This window comes from Schistocerca nitens, chromosome 2 (assembly GCF_023898315.1).
Source record: "Schistocerca nitens isolate TAMUIC-IGC-003100 chromosome 2, iqSchNite1.1, whole genome shotgun sequence".
Lineage (NCBI taxonomy): Eukaryota > Metazoa > Arthropoda > Insecta > Orthoptera > Acrididae > Schistocerca > Schistocerca nitens.
The window spans coordinates 1,046,109,809-1,046,128,460 of record NC_064615.1 but is presented as its reverse complement, the minus strand read 5'-3'; the positions used below and the strand labels follow the sequence as shown (position 1 = coordinate 1,046,128,460).

General features: G+C 38.2%; 1 protein-coding gene across 5 annotated transcripts in view; it reads left to right on the top strand.

Annotated features, from left to right (window-relative positions):
• Window positions 1–18,652, top strand: part of LOC126237386 (protein transport protein Sec31A) — a 167,035-nt gene that overhangs the window by 124,700 nt on the left and 23,683 nt on the right. For 4 of the 5 annotated variants that reach the window (XM_049947469.1, XM_049947472.1, XM_049947468.1 and 1 more), the window contains 2 exons: window positions 12,519–12,722; window positions 14,409–14,524. In XM_049947469.1, coding sequence (XP_049803426.1) covers window positions 12,519–12,722; window positions 14,409–14,524 — 320 coding nt within the window. Of the gene's footprint in view, window positions 1–12,518; window positions 12,723–14,408; window positions 14,525–18,388; window positions 18,413–18,652 lie in introns of all 5 variants that reach the window. The other variant, XM_049947471.1, reaches the window with a different exon arrangement.

The following is an 18,652-nucleotide window of genomic DNA, read 5'->3' as shown; positions in this document are numbered from 1 at the left end:
AGAGAATGAAAACTTTAACCATGGAAAGCCGAGGATGGAATAACAACAGTATTATAAAAGAGATTGCTACCCAGCACATAGAAGAGGTATTGAGTTGCAGACAGGCACAATGAAAATATGTTGCTTCAGTGTTTAGTAGTCTCTTCAGTGTGCCTGTCTTTGACTCAATGCCCTGTCAGTGTGGTGAGCAGCAATCTATTCTTTTAATAATAGGGTCAATTGTCCACAGTAACTGGGAACTCAAAAAACTTGGATAATCGAATTTCATGGATAATCTGCAGTTGAAGTACCCAGTAATGTGTTAGTTGTTCAAGAACAAAAATTAACTACAGTGTCATAATAAAAACCACTTAACCAATATTTGTAATAAATTCTACTTAAGTCGTCATAGTCCATGTGAAAATACGGTACTTACAAAGAATACAGTACAATCCAATTTCACATTGAATTGATTTATGTCTCAGTGACAAAGCTTGTCTTTCGCATATCTCATTACGAATTTTAGACATCACCAACTTGCCAGAAAGGGAGTCCAGTTACCCTTCGGCTCATTGAAGTGCTGATATATGGCCCATTACTGTTTGTGGAATTAGAGGAATGTTACCATCTTCATCAGTGTCGTTCACCACCTCAGATTTCTCTTGTACTCGCCGAACAGTAGCACTGTCACTCAATGTTTGATGAGGTGGCTCTGTGTACTTGATATCAACCCATTCACAAATAATTTCTTTGTCAACAGTTTCATATCCTGGAGTACTTTCATAAACAGCAGTTAACAGTGCTAATGAACAGTCTTGGTTGTCATCGGAATTACAGATTATATCAATTTTAGGGTTAATGTGTTTCCATGACTTGGCTGTGGTTGACTGTTTTACCCTACTTTTGACACTGTGAATTGGGTCTAACACAATTAATTGTTTCCAAAATGTTTAAAGATTGCTGCCTCCATTGAAAAGTTTTTGTAGAGATTTCCTTTATAAATTTTCTTCACGGCAGCAATGACAATCTGATCCTTTGGCTGGAATGAAGCTGTCACATTAGGGGATAAATATTTTGCAAGTTCCATTCCAACAATCAAGTTCAGAACATTTTTGGTCATATGCGTTGATGCATTGATCCAGTAACCATACAACTCTTGTAAGTAGGCCCTTCGACATTAAATGTTCTCACACCTGAGACACAAAGCAAGCCTTGTTTGAAATACTGTGCGGTCCATCCATGTCCCTTTGTGGTGAAAATAATAGAGAGCTGAATTGTGTGTTTCTTTTCCATTGAAATAGTTTGTTTCTTTTAGCGTTAGCTATTAAACCAAGCTTAACTTTGTGTTATCCCATACCATTAGCACAGTACAACACGTGTAATCTTTCCTAGCTTAATTCATAACTAGGCACACAATTCTCTGTCTCGGAAGCTAAATTCTTTGTTGATAGATCCTTCCAACACAATCCGGTTTCATCCTCTGTATATTTGCTCTAGCTTTAAATTTTCTCATACAATAAACATGGAAATCATTAAAAAATTCAGAAGCAGCCTTATTATCCCCACTTAACTTTTCTCATTGGATGACAGTCTTCCAAATACCATGATGCTCTTTAAATTTTGTTAACCAGCTGGAGGATGCGTTAAAAACTCCTCAGTCCACAAGGTTTTGAAGAAAAATTGGACCTGTTTACCACATATTGGGACAGATGCTTGTGTGCTCTTTGCTCTTCACTGTTGAAACCATTCCAACATTGCTTTGTCCTGTTCTACTTACGTAGATATTTTCGGACGAACTATGAGATGCAACAGAGCTGCTAGCAAATGAGCTAGTTTGTCTTTGTTTTTCCTACTATCACATGTTGTAGTTTCACCTACACTGTAAATCAATACCAGATTTCATGTACCAATACTGCCTCTCTCAGTTTGTATATTATTTCCAGTTTCTGCTATATCGCTAACAAAACACATTTTTGCATTACAAACATTGTTTGGCACAAACAGAAACCTGTGACTATCTTCCGCAACAATGACAGTCCAGTGCTTACAGTGTTCGGGCAGCACATTCTTTGCTACATTTGTGTTGTAATGTGACATTATTGCTCACCCATGACCACTTCTGAATTAAAGAAAAATTTTCCGCAAATCAGACATTTGCGCACAGATAATAAAGAGTTTACAGTATTGAAGTTTCCGTGCATCACACATAATCTTTGAATGCTTGGCATTGGAGAGTAAAAGATACAGACTCTTTGGGACAACTACATCTGAAGAAATTGTGTCTAACAAAAACTGGTAGAGGGACTCCATGCACTATTTAAGGGCACTGGTTGGCTTTACTAGATGTACAGGGAGCGATACCGCACAATAAACCTAGTTTCAGTGCGGGCAGTGGCAGCTCAGACCTAAGCTGTTTTACCTCTCCTGTTAAATCAGTCAAACAATCAATCAATCAAAAGTTTCCGTTCTCTTTTTTGTATGCCTGTCAGTGACTCATTCGCCTGCTATTCGGTGAGTGGGTCTCCTTTACTTCTGAATTATTTTCATTCCACCAGAACTTCCTGTACTTTATTGATGTGAAAATGTCACTTTCAAAATTCACAGTATAAGACAAAAACTTAATGATAAGGTACCTCAAAAAAGTTAGGCATATTGACTGATATTTAGAAGGGTGGACAAAAATATGAAAACACTGAGTAGTGCATGCTTGAACATGAATGCAGATCCTATCCAAACACGCAGGTTGTCCTGTTGTATTTGTCCACTTTTCTGTGTAGTTGAGTGAGCGTTATGTTGGAGCTCAGTGCATCCTAAGGTGGGAAAATTGTTGGTGCTTATATGGTGGGTGTTTCCATAATGATGGTTGCTTGAAGTATTTGATGTTTCAGAAGGCACCGTATTGAAGATTTATACAGAGTACAGGAAATTTGCTAAAACATCATTCACTAAGTCACAACGTGTACAAAGGTGTGTATCGAGTACAGTTGTAAAACTATTGTAGGTCACCATAGACTGTCATAAGTAAGTGTAAATGTAGTTTTCCTAGTAGCTTTGCTCAATTAAGATTACCTGCTTACATGTACGTTCAGTGTGTGGTGTGCCTGAGGCGCCCGCTAAACCCGCTTGGCAGAACAGGTAGTTAGGATTGTGGAAAGGGCCAAATAAGGTTGGGGTCAGTTTCACCTTCTAATTGTAATTTATCGTAATTTAATAACACTTTTACAACGAAAGTGGCTCATAACCGGACCTTTACCGAATGCAACTCTTTCACGGCTGAAGGCCTCCAAACAGGAAATCTTAACAAATCAACAAGATAAAAATCCAATTAAGACAGCAATAAAATAATTAAAAAAAAACAGCACAGCAAAGTAGATAGAACAAACATATGCAAGGTGCAATACCAAAGGCTGAAGGCCACAATTAAGTTTTAAAATTTTAGAGTGTATTACCATAGACTTTTAAAGGCAGAAGGCCACAATGTTTAAGCTTGAACGATAAATTTAAGAATGAATTTTGCAAACATTTTTAAGATAAAAGGAAATAACCATAAGCTTTAAATTTTAAGCAGCTAAAAACAGTTAATTAAACACTGGTGGCACTCGGAAGCCTCCAGGGAGGTTGGTCTACCCTCGTTCACTTAGGTGAGACAGGTGGTGAGGCCAACTACACTAGATCCGTCGGAACCCAACCATGGGACAGCCACAGACCGACCGACACAACAGCTTGGTTAATTGCACCGCATGGCAGCTAAATTTCAGCAATACAAACACTCGAGGTTGCTGACAGGAAAACCTTCCCAACAGCGAACCACCGAAACGAACCACACAACATGAATTGGTGTGGCTTGGGTAGTTGAAACCACTACTCAACTTTGACATCCTGGGTCGGTGAACCACAAAGCTCATAGCGATCGGACATCTCCACACATGCTGCGACAGTGCGCAGGGCCCGGCAGCGGACCCAACCATGCAGAGCATAACGCCTACTGGCTAAACGACATCCCTGCACCAGGAAAGGACTGACCCAAGTTCCACAAGATGGGCCCAGAAGCGCTCGGAGAACCAGTTACACCTCGCCTGATGAGACGACTGACCTCTCAGAGCCACTACGCCGACAACATTTAAAGTAACTTGTCAAAGGAAATAACACCAACTACATACAGTACCTGAAAAACACTTCCACGAACACCTGAACGGTATCCGACAGTAACTAAGCACGCACAAAGACAAATCAGGAGTTGATGCGTGCACACACACACACACACACACACACACACACACACACACACACACACACACACAGCTGACTCATGAACGATCGGTGAGCCAAAACGTGTCATCTGGTAGGACGACTGACCAACGATCCACCAAGACCATAGCCCGCCTCGCTCAAGTGATGCATGGCGGCAATGGTTGGGCGAGCCATTTCGGTGCAGATCTCACTGCTCCAACCCGACGGCACTAGTGCCACATTGAAACTCCCTGACTGGCAGGTCCGGGGTGCACTCCAGATGCGTTCCAACTGACTGACGGACCCGAAGTTGCTATCCGAACTGGCTTACGACAGACAACGACCGGAAAGGAATAGCAGTCAAGCAAAGATACGAGGTGCATTCAAGTTCTAAGGCCTCCGATTTTTTTTCTAATTAACTACTCACTCGTAATCAATGAAACTGGCGTTACTTCTCGACGTAATCGCCCTGCAGACGTACACATTTTTCACAACGCTGACGCCATGATTCCATGGCAGCGGCGAAGGCTTCTTTAGGAGTCTGTTTTGACCACTGGAAAATCGCTGAGGCAATAGCAGCACGGCTGGTGAGTGTGCGGCCACGGAGAGTGTCTTTCATTGTTGGAAAAAGCCAAAAGTCACTAGGAGCCAGGTCAGGTGAGTAGGGAGCATGAGGAATCACTTCAAAGTCACGAAGAAAATCACGAAGAAACTGTTGCGTAACGTTAGCTCGATGTGCGGGTGCGTTGTCTTGGTGAAACAGCACACGCGCAGCCCTTCCCGGACGTTTTTGTTGCAGTGCAGGAAGGAATTTGTTCTTCAAAACATTTTTGTAGGATGCACTTGTTACCGTAGTGCCCTTTGGAACGCAATGGGTAAGGATTACACCCTCGTTGTCCCAGAACATGGACACCATCATTTTTTCAGCACTGGCGGTTACCCGAAATTTTTTTGGTGGCGGTGAATCTGTGTGCTTCCATTGAGCTGACTGGCACTTTGTTTCTGGATTGAAAAATGGCATCCACGTCTCATCCATTGTCACAACCGATGAAAAGAAAGTCCCATTCATGCTGTCGTTGCGCGTCAACATTGCTTGGCAACATGCCACACGGGCAGCCATGTGGTCGTCCATCAGCATTCGTGGCACCCACCTGGATGAAACTCTTCGCATTTTCAGGTCGTCAAGCAGGATTGTGCGCACAGAACCCACAGAAATGCCAACTATGGAGGCGATCTGTTCAACAGTCATTCGGCGATCCCCCAAAACAATTCTCTCCACTTTCTCGATCATGTCGTCAGACTGGCTTATGCGAGCCCGAGGTTGTTTCGGTTTGTTGTCACACGATGTTCTGCCTTCATTAAACTGTCGCACCCACGAACGCACTTTCGACACATCCATAACTCCATCACCACCTGTCTCCTTCAACTGTTGATGAATTTCAGTTGGTTTCACACCACGCAAATTCAGAAAATGAATGATTGCACGCTGTTCAAGTAAGGAAAACGTCGCCATTTTAAGTATTTAAAACAGTTCTCATTCTCGCCGCTGGCGGTAAAATTCCATCTGCCATACGGTGCTGCCATCTCTGGGACGTATTGACAATGAACGCGGCCTCATTTTAAAACAATGCGCATGTTTCTATCTCTTTCCAGTCCGGAGAAAAAAAATCGGAGGCCTTAGAACTTGAATGCACCTCGTACTATGAAAGGGAATATATCGATATGCACTGCTAATGCTGCTCACAGTCAGGCAAAGCAGCAACTCAGTGATAGTAGTAATTTAATATGTTAAAAACAGGGTGTAAAATACATGATGGAGGAACACGAGCCACGCACGGCTCACTGCCTATCGGGCATTACTTTGTAATGATCGCTTTCTTTACATTTGTGATCAGGGTCCTACTAGATTCCCTTAAAAACTGGAAGTGATAAACCATCTAGAAACTGAATGTGGATATATAAAAGCCCGCATAACCTGCCGAACATTTTTATTTTACATAGTTATCCCCCTGTCTGATACTCAAAAATAAATAATTTTTATAGCAAAACTGAACTAGTCAGTGTTAAATTAGCTTTTATTTGAAACTTCTTGATTTTTAACACGAAATAGAGGTATGTTATAGTAATAAAGAAAACAAATACAGGTTTATAGTATAATGCTAGAAAAGGCAATTTACTCAACAGAAAGGTTAAATGGAAAAACTGGAAAATGAAAATGTATCAAACCTCTCTTCCTTTGTTGAACTTATATAAAACACATTTCTGTTATTCATAAACAACTTTCACGTTTATCAAAAATGATAGGAAACTCTTGCCTTTGATCAAGATGATGAATGTTCTGTTGAGTGCGTAATAATAATAATAATAATAATTCCCGTGGAGGCCCGGGAAAAGAACAGGCCTCCGGTATGTTCTGCCAGTCGTAAAAGGCGACGAAAAGAACAAACCACTAATAGGGCTAACCCCCCTTTCAGTGTGATTAGTTGGTTCAGGACAGAACTAAAGAAGCCTTGGACAAGCGCCGTCATGGTCGGGGATGACGCTTGAACCCTATGCCCGCCCACAATGGTAATGACACTACTAGCCAACTGGAAAATGATTTAAATCCAAATAGAGGTGTTTTGCAGGATATGCTTCCTGCAACCACCCTAGAAGGAAAACAAAGACAGAGGATGAGACTGTCAGATGAAGTTAATCGACACCTCATGTTCTGTTATTACCAAGCAACAAACCTAGGAACCAACACAACTGGATACAGCTCACAAGTATACACAACATTTATTACCAGATACCCGGAATTAAAATTTTTAACAGAACAACGACTAGCTGATCAGATCCGTGTACTAATAAAAAATAACAGGATACCCCAGTCAGAATTAGAAAACATCAAACAACAAGTACAACAAATACTGGAACAAAATAATGTGCAATTAGAAGAAGAAGAAAATACAGTAATGGACTCAAACATCCCAGAGCAAACAAACAAAGAACAACACGCATCAATTAAACAATCAGAGGAAAACGAAATCTTAAGACAGCCACCAGCACAAGCACAAATAGAACATGAAGTGACACACATGTTAGATATAGAAGAAAAATTTCAGTTGACATATATAGAATACAAAGACACAAATACAGACATTAGACCATTCTTGCATAGACCGCCAAATAACCCACAAGTCGAAACAACAATAAAAACTATCAACACAATCATACACAACAAAATAAATGAAAACAACTATGGAAGAGTTACAACTACTGGTTTATGTAGGAGCACTCACTACACTAAATATACACACTAGGCAGAGATCAGAACCAACCAACACACAGAAGAAACCCACAAAACCAGCATGGCAACACAGGCTACAGATCAGAATAGAAAAACTGAGAAAAGACATCGGACAGCTAACACAATTTATAAGAAATGAAATATCAGACAAAAAACGAAAAAGGTTAGGTAAAATCTCACAACAAGTAGCAATAGAGCAATTAGATGAAAAGAAGCAGAAATTACAAGCATTGGCCAAACGACTTAGAAGATACAAAAAAAAGTGAAAATAGAAGGAAACAAAACCAAACATTCAACACAAACCAAAAGAAATTTTACCAAATAATAGATAACACACACATAAAAATAGACAATCCACCAAACATAACAGACATGGAACACTTCTGGAGCAACATATGGTCAAACCCGGTACAACATAACAGGCATGCACGGTGGATACAAGCAGATACAGACTCATAAAAGATGATACCACAAATGCCTGAAGTGATAATTCTGCAACATGAAGTCACCCGAGCAATTAATTCTACGCACAATTGGAAAGCCCCTGGAAATGATAAAATAGCAAATTTCTGGCTAAAGAAGTTCACCTCAACACATTCACATCTAACTAAATTATTTAACAGTTACATATTCCCTGATACACTTACACATGGAATAACTTATCTGAAACCTAAAGATCAAGCAGACACAGCAAACCCAGCTAAATAGCGCCCCATAACATGCCTACCAACAATCTTCAAAATATTAACTTCAGTCATTACACAGAAATTAATGACACATACAACACAGAACAAAATTATAAATGAAGAACAAAAAGGCTGCTGCAAAGGAGCACGAGGATGTAAAGAGCAACTGATAATAGATGCAGAGGTGACATATCAAGCTAAAACTAAACAAAGGTCGCTACACTACGCATACATTGATTACCAAAAAGCTTTTGATAGTGTACCCCACTCATGGTTACTACAGATATTGGAAATATACAAAGTAGATCCTAAATTGATACAGTTTCTAAACATAGTAATGAAAAACTGGAAAACCACACTTAATATCCAAACAAATTCAGACAATATCACATCACAGCCAATACAGATTAAGCGTGGAATATACCAAGGAGACTCATTAAGTCCTTTCTGGTTCTGTCTTGCTCTGAACCCACTATCCAACATGCTAAATAATACAAATTATGGATATAATATTACTGGAACATACCCACACAAAATCACACATTTGCTATACATGGATGATCTAAAACTACTGGCAGCAACCAATCAACAACTCAACCAATTATTAAAGATAACAGAAGTATTCAGCAATGATATAAATATGGCTTTTGGAACAGACAAATGTAAGAAGAATAGCATAGTCAAGGGAAAACACACTAATCAAGAAGATTACATATTGAATAATCACAGTGACTCCATAGAAGCGATGGAAAAAACAGATGCCTATAAATACCTAGTATACAGACAAAAAATAGGAATAGATAATACAAATATTAAAGAAGAACTAAAAGAAAAATATAGACAAAGACTAACAAAAATACTGAAAACAGAATTGACAGCAAGAAACAAGACAAAAGCTATAAATACTTACGCTATACCAATATTGACCTACTCATTTGGAGTAGTGAAATGGAGTAACACAGACCTAGAAGCACTAAATACACTTACACGTTCACAATGCCACAAATATAGAATACATCACATACATTCAGCAACAGAAAGATTCACATTAAGCAGAAAGGAAGGAGGAAGGGGATTCATAGACATAAAAAAACCTACATTATGGACAGGTAGACAATTTAAGAAAATTCTTTCTAGAACGAGCAGAAACTAGCAAAATACACAAAGCAATCACTCATATAAATACATCGGCTACACCACTGCAATTTCATAACCACTTCTACAACCCTTTAGATCACATAACATCAACAGATACGAAGAAAGTAAATTGGAAGGGGAAGGCACTACATGGCAAGCACCCGTATCACCTAACACAGCCACACATCGATCAAGACGCATCCAACACATGGCTAAGAAAAGGCAATATATACAGTGAGACGGAAGGATTCATGATTGCAATACAGGATCAAACAATAAACACCAGATATTACAGCAAGCATATTATTAAAGATCCCAATACCACAACAGATAAATGCAGACTTTGCAAACAACAAATAGAAACAGTAGATCACATCACAAGCGGATGTACAATACTAGCAAATACAGAATACCCCAGAAGACATGACAATGTAGCAAAAATAATACATCAACAGCTTGCCTTACAACATAAACTTATAAACAACGCGTTCCCACATACAGGTATGCACCACAAAATGTACTGGAGAATGATGAATACAAATTATACTGGAACAGAACCATTATAACAGATAAAACAACACCACATAACAAACCTGACATCATACTCACCAATAAAAAGAAGAAATTAACACAACTAATCGAAATATCCATACCCAATACAACAAATATACAAAAGAAAACAGGAGAAAAAATTGAAAAATACATCCAACTGGCTGAGGAAGTCAAGGACATGTGGCATCAGGATAAAGTTGACATTATACCAATTATACTATCAACGACAGGAGTCATACCACACAATATCCACCAGTACATCAATGCAATACAGCTACATCCAAACTTATATATACAACTACAGAAATCTGTAATTATTGATACATGTTCAATTACCCGAAAGTTCCTAAATGCAATATAACATATACCGTACAGTTAAAAGGAAGTGACGCTTGATCAAGGTCCGCGTCACTTTCCATTTTTAACCAGACTTAACGTCTGAGAAAGTAAAGAAATAATAATAATAATGTATTTTTTAAGTGTATGCACGTAAACTGCACTTGCATCAAAAGTAATTGCTTTGGTTATATAAAAGTGCAGAAGTTACTCAATCAACTACGTTTTATTTCTTATAACATGCAATTTATATTTTGTAAGGATATAAAATACACAATGGACAAACACTGAATGGTGTGCGGTTCTAGTTGTGTGCAAAACACACAACCAAACAAACAAAAGACAAAGAGAAGTCATTGGCTCCCAGTTTCTCTCTTATACATCACTTACGTTTCTTTCCCTACCAATGCTAGTGTCAATCCTACCGTTTGCTATGTCATTTATGTAGTGTACCAAAACTGTCAAACCGTAGTTTTGGTAGAATGCAACTCTACTCTTAGATGATCGAGATGGTCATTGAATAGGATTCAACAAAAAATAAAAGAACAACTGCAGAAATCAACGCAGAACTGAACACTGTGCTCTTGAACCCTGCCAGCACCAAAACAACGTGAAGAGAGCTCCATAAGCAGGGTGAGCTGGTATTCCAAAACCACTCATCAGTGCTGCAAATTCCCCTAACAGGAAACATGTTGCCGAAGTCATAAGCCCATGGAACAACGGAAGAAAGTAAATCTGTTGTGAGGATGAGAGAAGTAATCTGGAATTGATGTTTTACCCCCTCAGGTGTCCTTCTCAGCATGTGGTCAGAGTGACCCGTTGCTCCTTTCCAGCCTCTCCCAGCGTGTCACTTTAGTCTCACTGAGGAAAGAAGTAACTATTACAAAAGCTAGGCGTAGGTGCTGCCTACTTTTGTATGTTTCTATTGGCTTATTATAAGAACTGTTGAACAAATATCTTAACTATTACAACTGACGCAAGCTGCTAAGGTACTGGTTGCTGAGCACTGCCTCATTTGTGAGCAGGAAATGAAATATGATAGTACAAGCAGGCGCCAGGTTTAAAAGATAATCCGTTAGGAGATGTTCAACATTAGTGTGTCCGATTATTTGATCAGTGGCAGTGGGGGCTTTTGTTTAAGTAAATTGTGAGATCTGTGTTTCAGTTTTCTTGGACATAACAGAAATCTTATAAATTTGATAGGAGGTCCACCTCAGTGCGAGATGCATAATGGAAAATCATTGTTGACATTACTTTACAGTCCTTAAAAGGTAACATATGACTTGTCGGCATTTCCAGTTCATCTGGAATACAGAGAGTGAGCATATGAAAACTGTTTTTGATGCAGTTGGAGAATACAGCTAGGAAAGTTATTAAGCTGTTCCAGAAATTAAAATCTGAGCTTGCCTGCAAATATGAAAGCTGGAGGTTGTGAGCTTTGTCAAAAAATCAAATGTATATCTTCCAAAGACTTTGTTTGTCATGGCATTTCCTGTCCAGTACTCTTCTTCCTCTGTGTTTTTTTTTTTCCTTATTTTTTCACTGGAATTTTTGGGCTACTTTGTTATTCTGCCTGTTGAGAAACAGTAATGTTTTTCAGTTCTATTTTGTGTGTTTATTTTCTGAAAGTTTCATATTTTGCATTACCATGTGTGTTAAATGTGCACACAATTATTTTTTAAATACCATACTAAATTCTGCTGATATGCTTACATTACTCCTAATTGAGTTCTTGTGTTGCAAGTTTGTTCTTGCTTGTTCTTTTACTGCATGTGCATCTTCAGCAGATCTAGTGGGTGGCCAGCTTTCAACCTATTTTACAAATGCTCAGTTAACCACACATTCCAGAAGTCTATTTTTCTCTGTGTTTTAAAACATTTGTTATTACTTTTATATACTGTAGAAATAATTTCCACATTACCAAAAATCTGCAGCAATGTCTCCTGTGCAAGCTTATTTTGTATTCTATAGTTAAGGTTGCTTGTGAACTAAAAGTAAATTTCCAAATTGACACAGCATTAATAGTTACATTAATAGACTGGAAATATTACTTAAATGAATGATGAAAACGCAATAGTATGTAAAATATAATTATAAGGAATAAATGTTGACATATTGTTCTCATTAAGGTTATGAACTACTGAGAAGACTTTTGTTATTGTTAGAGTCCCTCAGTGAAGAGACGTCAGGAAGACTTACTTTTTAAAAAACTATGATCCTTACTGTGTCTTGGTTTTGTAAGGCTTGTCTTTTAGACTGGTAAAGATCATAATATTTAATTAAAATAAAGCATTCTACTATATTTTCAGGTAGCAATACTGGTGCTGGAACAGGACCAAGAAATAAGCCTTATGTAATTGATCCATCCGTACAGTCTGGCAACCATGTGTCATCATATGGGATGCCAGCACCATATGGAGGTGGACAACAGGTTTATCCAGGGTCACCTGCTGCTCCTCTCACCACACAGCCGGTTGCCTCCTATCCTCAGGCAGATGTCTACAATCCTCAAGGTTACATATGTTATGTAATGGTCATGAACTGTAGGTGATTTATTTGCTGCTTATATTAAAGCAAACTTTCAGTAGTAGTAGCAGTTAAAAGAGAGAGTTTGTCAGACAAATCTTTATCAGTGAGAAGTGAGTGCACTGCTATGTATTGGCACATATATGCATACACATCCATTTCTAATAGATTCCAGATAGTTGCTGTGCCGTGCTGAACACTCTGGGCTACACGAACTGCATTTCCACTATTAGAATGTAATTCTCCCTCACCCCTCCTCCCTTCCCACCCCCCCCCCCTTTTTCCCCCCACAACTCCTGCTGCTATTTGCCTGTATAGCCACCAGTTGAAGTTCATCTACATTACCTATTAATTGTTACTAATTGCTTACCTGGTGTTGCCCGGTTACTTCTTTGTGTGCTCCCTTCTTGCTTCCGCTTCCCCCATTCCTTTTGAAATTTCCAACCTCCATACTAGTGATTGTATGTGTATGTGTAGAAAGGATTTATCAGAATGTAAAGACTGGATAAACGAATTCCTGCACAAACAGCTCTTTGTAGCTCTATTCTTTCTATTTCATCAAATATGAACTTAAAAGTCAACAGGACTGTAACAAATTAGTCTAACTAGTGCAAAAACCACAAGTTCCATGTTAAAATTGGTTGTTCTCGACTATGTTTTCAAGTTGCACTGCTCCAGGCATTCCAGAGTTATGCCAGAGCTGCTGTTGTGACTGTAGTAATAATATTAATTTGCTTCCTAGGCACTACATAATTTGATGTCTCTGCAGCAGTGAACGTCTTAATTTTTGGATAGTTCCTTTCTCTGTTACTAAATTATGGCTGCAACAAAGCTGCGATTGTGTTGACATTAGGTACCTAGGTTAAAGTTTTATTTTGGGTAATTTTATATGTTATGAAACGTGTTCATTCAAAACCAGAAAAGGAAGTTAATCCACTTACTTTGGCCCTGTTTGAACACACTTGTATTGCAATTCTAAACTAACTCACTTGTTCAACAGAGTGGTGACAGATCACAATATGATCCATGGAACATGCAGAAAACTGTCTATTTTGCCACTCATCATTAATATGCTTATTAAACCCAGGGCAACAAATGTAGATGGCAAGAGTTGGTGTGGAATCTTTGGGTATTACCTAACATTAGTCAGGTATGCAGAGCTTTGCCTAGATAAGCAGTTTAATTCCGTAGTTTTGTGCGACAGGAATTCAGGAATTGAGAAAATTACCAGCAGTTTATGTACAGCGTATGCATGTTCTTAGTAAATGGGTTCGTTAAGGGGTGCTAAGTGAATGAATGTTTTAAGAAAAGTTTCATGAATAAATGAATTCAGAACAATGTTGAGAGCTGTTGGGCATTTTTATGTCAATGGAGAGAGCAACAGGAAGGGAACTCCACAAGGAAACTGTTCCAATTCTTATTTTGTGGGGGATAGTGAGGGTTACTTGCAGTCTAACACGTCACAAGAGGCTGTAAAATAATAAAATATCCTCTGTGGTGAGAGGTTATCATCATTGCTTGCAGTAATGTATATTTAGCATTCACAATTTTTCAATATTAATGAAACACAACTGAGCAAATAGAAATAATTTGCTTTGCAAAACTAGATCTACTATGACAATATAAATGGTGAATGTAAGGCACTAAACACTCTTCCCTTTCACCACTTACAGAGCCACCAGCTTCAAAGACAGTATTTAATCCAGTTCAGCCAATCCCTGTCCCTCCAGGTGGTGCTCCACCAGGGTGGAATGACCCACCTGTACTGAAAAACTTTGCAAAAAACCAGGTAAGTTCTGAAAAGCCTGTGTATTGAGAAAGTAAGATTCAGATCTGTTTTAAGTTATCTGGATTTAGGTTTTCTGTGGTTCTGCTTAATCACTTACAGCAAATGTTGTGCTTGTTTGTTTGAGGGGGATACATCAAATTCCTATTCAGTCATTCCCCAGTCTGAGCTTGTGCTTCATCTGTAATGATCTTAACCCTGACCTTTCATTCATTCTGCGCTCTGTTTTCTCCTAGTATCTTTCCGTCTTTCAAATCCAAAGTTGAGTAGCTTTTGAGTCTTTTCACAGAATACTAAGAAAAGTTTTCCACATGTTATTTGATAATGAAAAGCTAAGTAGGTATTGCTTTCTCTCTGCCCGTTCTTCTTTTTCATGCTTATTCTCTGGGCAATAATCTAGTTCTACATAATACACCTATATTTCCAGAAAATTCAAACTTTTCTACACTAAATACAAATGTTACAATTGTTGTCTACTGTCCTATATTGCATTCTCCATTGGTTTCTCTATGAAGTTGACTAGTGCCCTTGATTATCTCTTCACCATATGTAATTTTGCTTGATATAAATATTATAATTTCACCTTAGCCATCTGCTTATTCCTTCATCACACATGTAATAAACACACATTTATTTAACAAAGATCCTTTCAGTGACTTGCATTGTAACACTAGTGTGCTCTTATGAATTTTATTTAGCTTAAAAGACATATGCTGTTAGCATTGGTTTGTCACATTGGTGACAGGACTTAAACTATGCAGAAATTATGTATGTGGGTGTTTTTGATCGGTGTGTATATCTATCAGTGGTCACTTACATATACCCATCCTATTTAGTGTTATCATAGAGGAGTTCATAGTGACTTTGCAATGTGTGTAGTGAAATGATTTTTTGATTTAGTCGAGCACTATGTTGGATGCTATTGAAGTGTGATGGCTCTAGTAAGACACTAGGTCAGGCACCACTGAAATGTGTTCAATAATCATATGTGTACTTCTTAAGTAACAGATCCCAGTATATTGCCCTCAACAGTGAGTATTCATCAGAGACATGGGTATTGTCAGGAGTGCCCCAGGGAAGTGGGCTAAGGACCACAATTTTTCTCTACATACATAAGTGATCCGATGGACAGGGTGAGCAATAGTCTGTGGCTGTTTGCTGCTGATGCTGTGGTGTACGGGAATGTGTCATCATTACATGAATGTAGGAGGATGCAAGATGATTTAGACAAAATTTCTGGTTGATGTGACGAATGGCAGCTAACTCAAATGCAGAAAAATGTAAGTTACTGCAGGTGAACAGGAGAAACAATCCTTTAATGTTAGAATACAGCAATTAGTATTGTGCTACTTGACTCACTCACATTGATGAAATATCCAGGTGCAATGTTGCAAAGTGATATGAAATGGAATAAGCATGTAAGAGTGGTAGTAGGGAAGAGTGAATGGTTGACTTCGATTTGTTGGAAGAGTTTTAGGAAAATGTGGTTCGTGTGTAAAGGAGGCCACACATCAAACATTATTGTGATTCATTCGTGAGTACTGCTTGAGTGTTTGGGATCCCGATCAGGTCAGATTAAAGGAAGACATTGAAACTATTTGTAGATGGGCTGCTAGATTCATTACTGGTAGGTTCAGTCAATATGCAGGTATTGTGGAGATGCTTCAGGAACTCTAATTGGAATCCCTGGAGGGAAAATAACATTCTTTTCTGGTAACACTATTGACAAAGATTAGAGGATCTACATTTTGCATATTATGGAAGCACATAGTCCCCCCCCCCTACTGCCCTCCCCCTCGCTTTATTTGGAGTGGAACAGGCGGAGCATGTATGTAAATGTATATGTAATTGTAAGCAATTGCCGTTCTTGGTTTCTTTAAATGCTGTGTGCCAGGTGGCTTGGAATGGTGTCAATAAGTTTATCCTTCTCTGGAATGAACGTACATACATTCAAACAATAATCATAGATGTCATATGGTGATGGTGGTGACATACATATTCTGAATGTGTTTTCTCTAAGTGATAAAAGGACCATTTATTCAGTTACACATAATCTGACTGATTCTTAGTCTGCCTCTAAGTGCTTTTCATTGTTGGTTCCCATTACTTTTGTGCTATTTACCACCAGCACACAGAAATTTACAGCAGCTGCAAACATTAAAGTTTGTTGCCATGAGTAATCTCCCACTTGAGTAATGCCAAATGTGTGGCTCTGAAACGGGACTTGAGTTGGCTGGTGCATCTCCTCATCATGGCACGTGTCAAAAGCTTGCAGCCGTCTCAAACTTGTGAAGACAGTCTGTTGTTAATACTAATTAAGTCTTGGCTTCTTACTCATATCCTTCTCATGTTATCCTTACAATAACATACTATTAGAGTTTCAGTTTCATTAAGAATATATTCTTACCATTCTGGTTAGTCCTTGATCCACATCTCCATCTATACTTTGCAAGCCACCTTTCAGTGTGTGGTGGGGAGTACTTATAGTGCAGTTATGATTTATCACCTGTCTCAGTGATGAGTGGGAATGTTAACTGTTAGTGGATCTCTGGATGCATTTTTTGTCATGGTCATTTTGTGAAGCAGGTAGGAAGAAATACGCTGTTTAAATCTTCTTGCAACATATGCACTTGGAATTTTAACAGTAAATCTCTCTGTGATGAACAGTGCCCCTCTTGTAGTGTCTGCCTTAGGGGTTTGATGAGCAGCTGCACCTTGCTCTCGCATTTACTAAACAAAATGTACCAGTTTCCACGGGATCTTCTCTATATCTTGTATTAATCTGGTGTGATAAGGGTCTCAAAGTGCGTGACACTACTCAAGAATTTGTGAAACAAAGAATTTGGAAGATACATAATTTATGTGTGAATGATTTTTCTAAGGAAATGTAAAACAGTGGGAAGTCCTGGATGGATTAACAACAATGTGGAAAGAATAGATTGCTACTCACTACGTAGAAGAAGCGTTGAGACAGAGACAGGCAAAATGAAAAAGACTGCTAAAATATTTAACTTTCAAATGAAGTCCTTCTGAAATAGAAAACACACACACACACACACACATTCATACAAGCCCAACTTGTACACACATGGCCACTGTCTCCAGGTGCTGGATTGTCCCATAATCTGTCTGGTATCTGCTTTTGTTATAATTATTTTCATGTAGTCACTCTACTGCAAGTTTCTCCAGATGGCCCCTCTCAGGTAGTTTATTGTTGTTAATGTTTCCAGAGATATGTTGCCAGTAATATAGACAGACCAGAATTATTAGTTATTGTGCAACTGTCATGCAAATATCACAATTATGAAAAAGTAAGTTTTATAGGAAGGAACATCTAGAAAATGGTTACTTCTGAAAAGTTAGTATTTAGTGAGCTCCATTGACTTTAGCATCAGAAGTGAGTTATACAAAGAGTAGTGCCTGTAAAGATATTCCCATGAATGTATCTGATCACTTTATTTGTGAACTGAAGAAGGAAATGAGTGACAGTATTAGCACTGAATATATTTCACCATTTTTAAGCAGTAACTGGTAAGTTATAGATGTATATCATGGTTGCTAATCACTACCATGAAAAATAATGCAAAAAGATATATTGATTTATTTTAGAAAGTCAGTGTGATTTATGTAAGAGAATTTTGCTAAAGAAAGAAAAGTTTTTCCTTTAAATTAGTATTGAATTTCTTGTTAATCCTATTCTATTTTACAAGAAGGGAGATTATTAAGTAAATATAAAAAGCAGTAAAGTGGAAATGAGCCATGAAAGAAATGGGTTTTTGAAAACCATATTTTCAGGTGTGTTTACATTGTATTTTTTATTGATTTTATCCCAATTAATTATACTACTAACGGGTTCCTTCTTTTAAGCAAGCTTACTTTGAGGCTGTTCCGGTGAGTCAGATACATATTTTTAACATATGTCAGATAGGCCTGTATAACAAGCTAATACTTCATGAACTTAAGTGAAATCTGTATACAGTATTGTAAGGAATTCTGAAATTCATGTTTGCCTTGTACACATCATTGTCAAGAGACAAAAAAATTTGTTAATTTTCTACAGAAACTTAAGAAACACTAATGTTATGGTATAAAGTTTTTGTCAAGTGTTGGTTCATTTGTTTTATAGTTTCA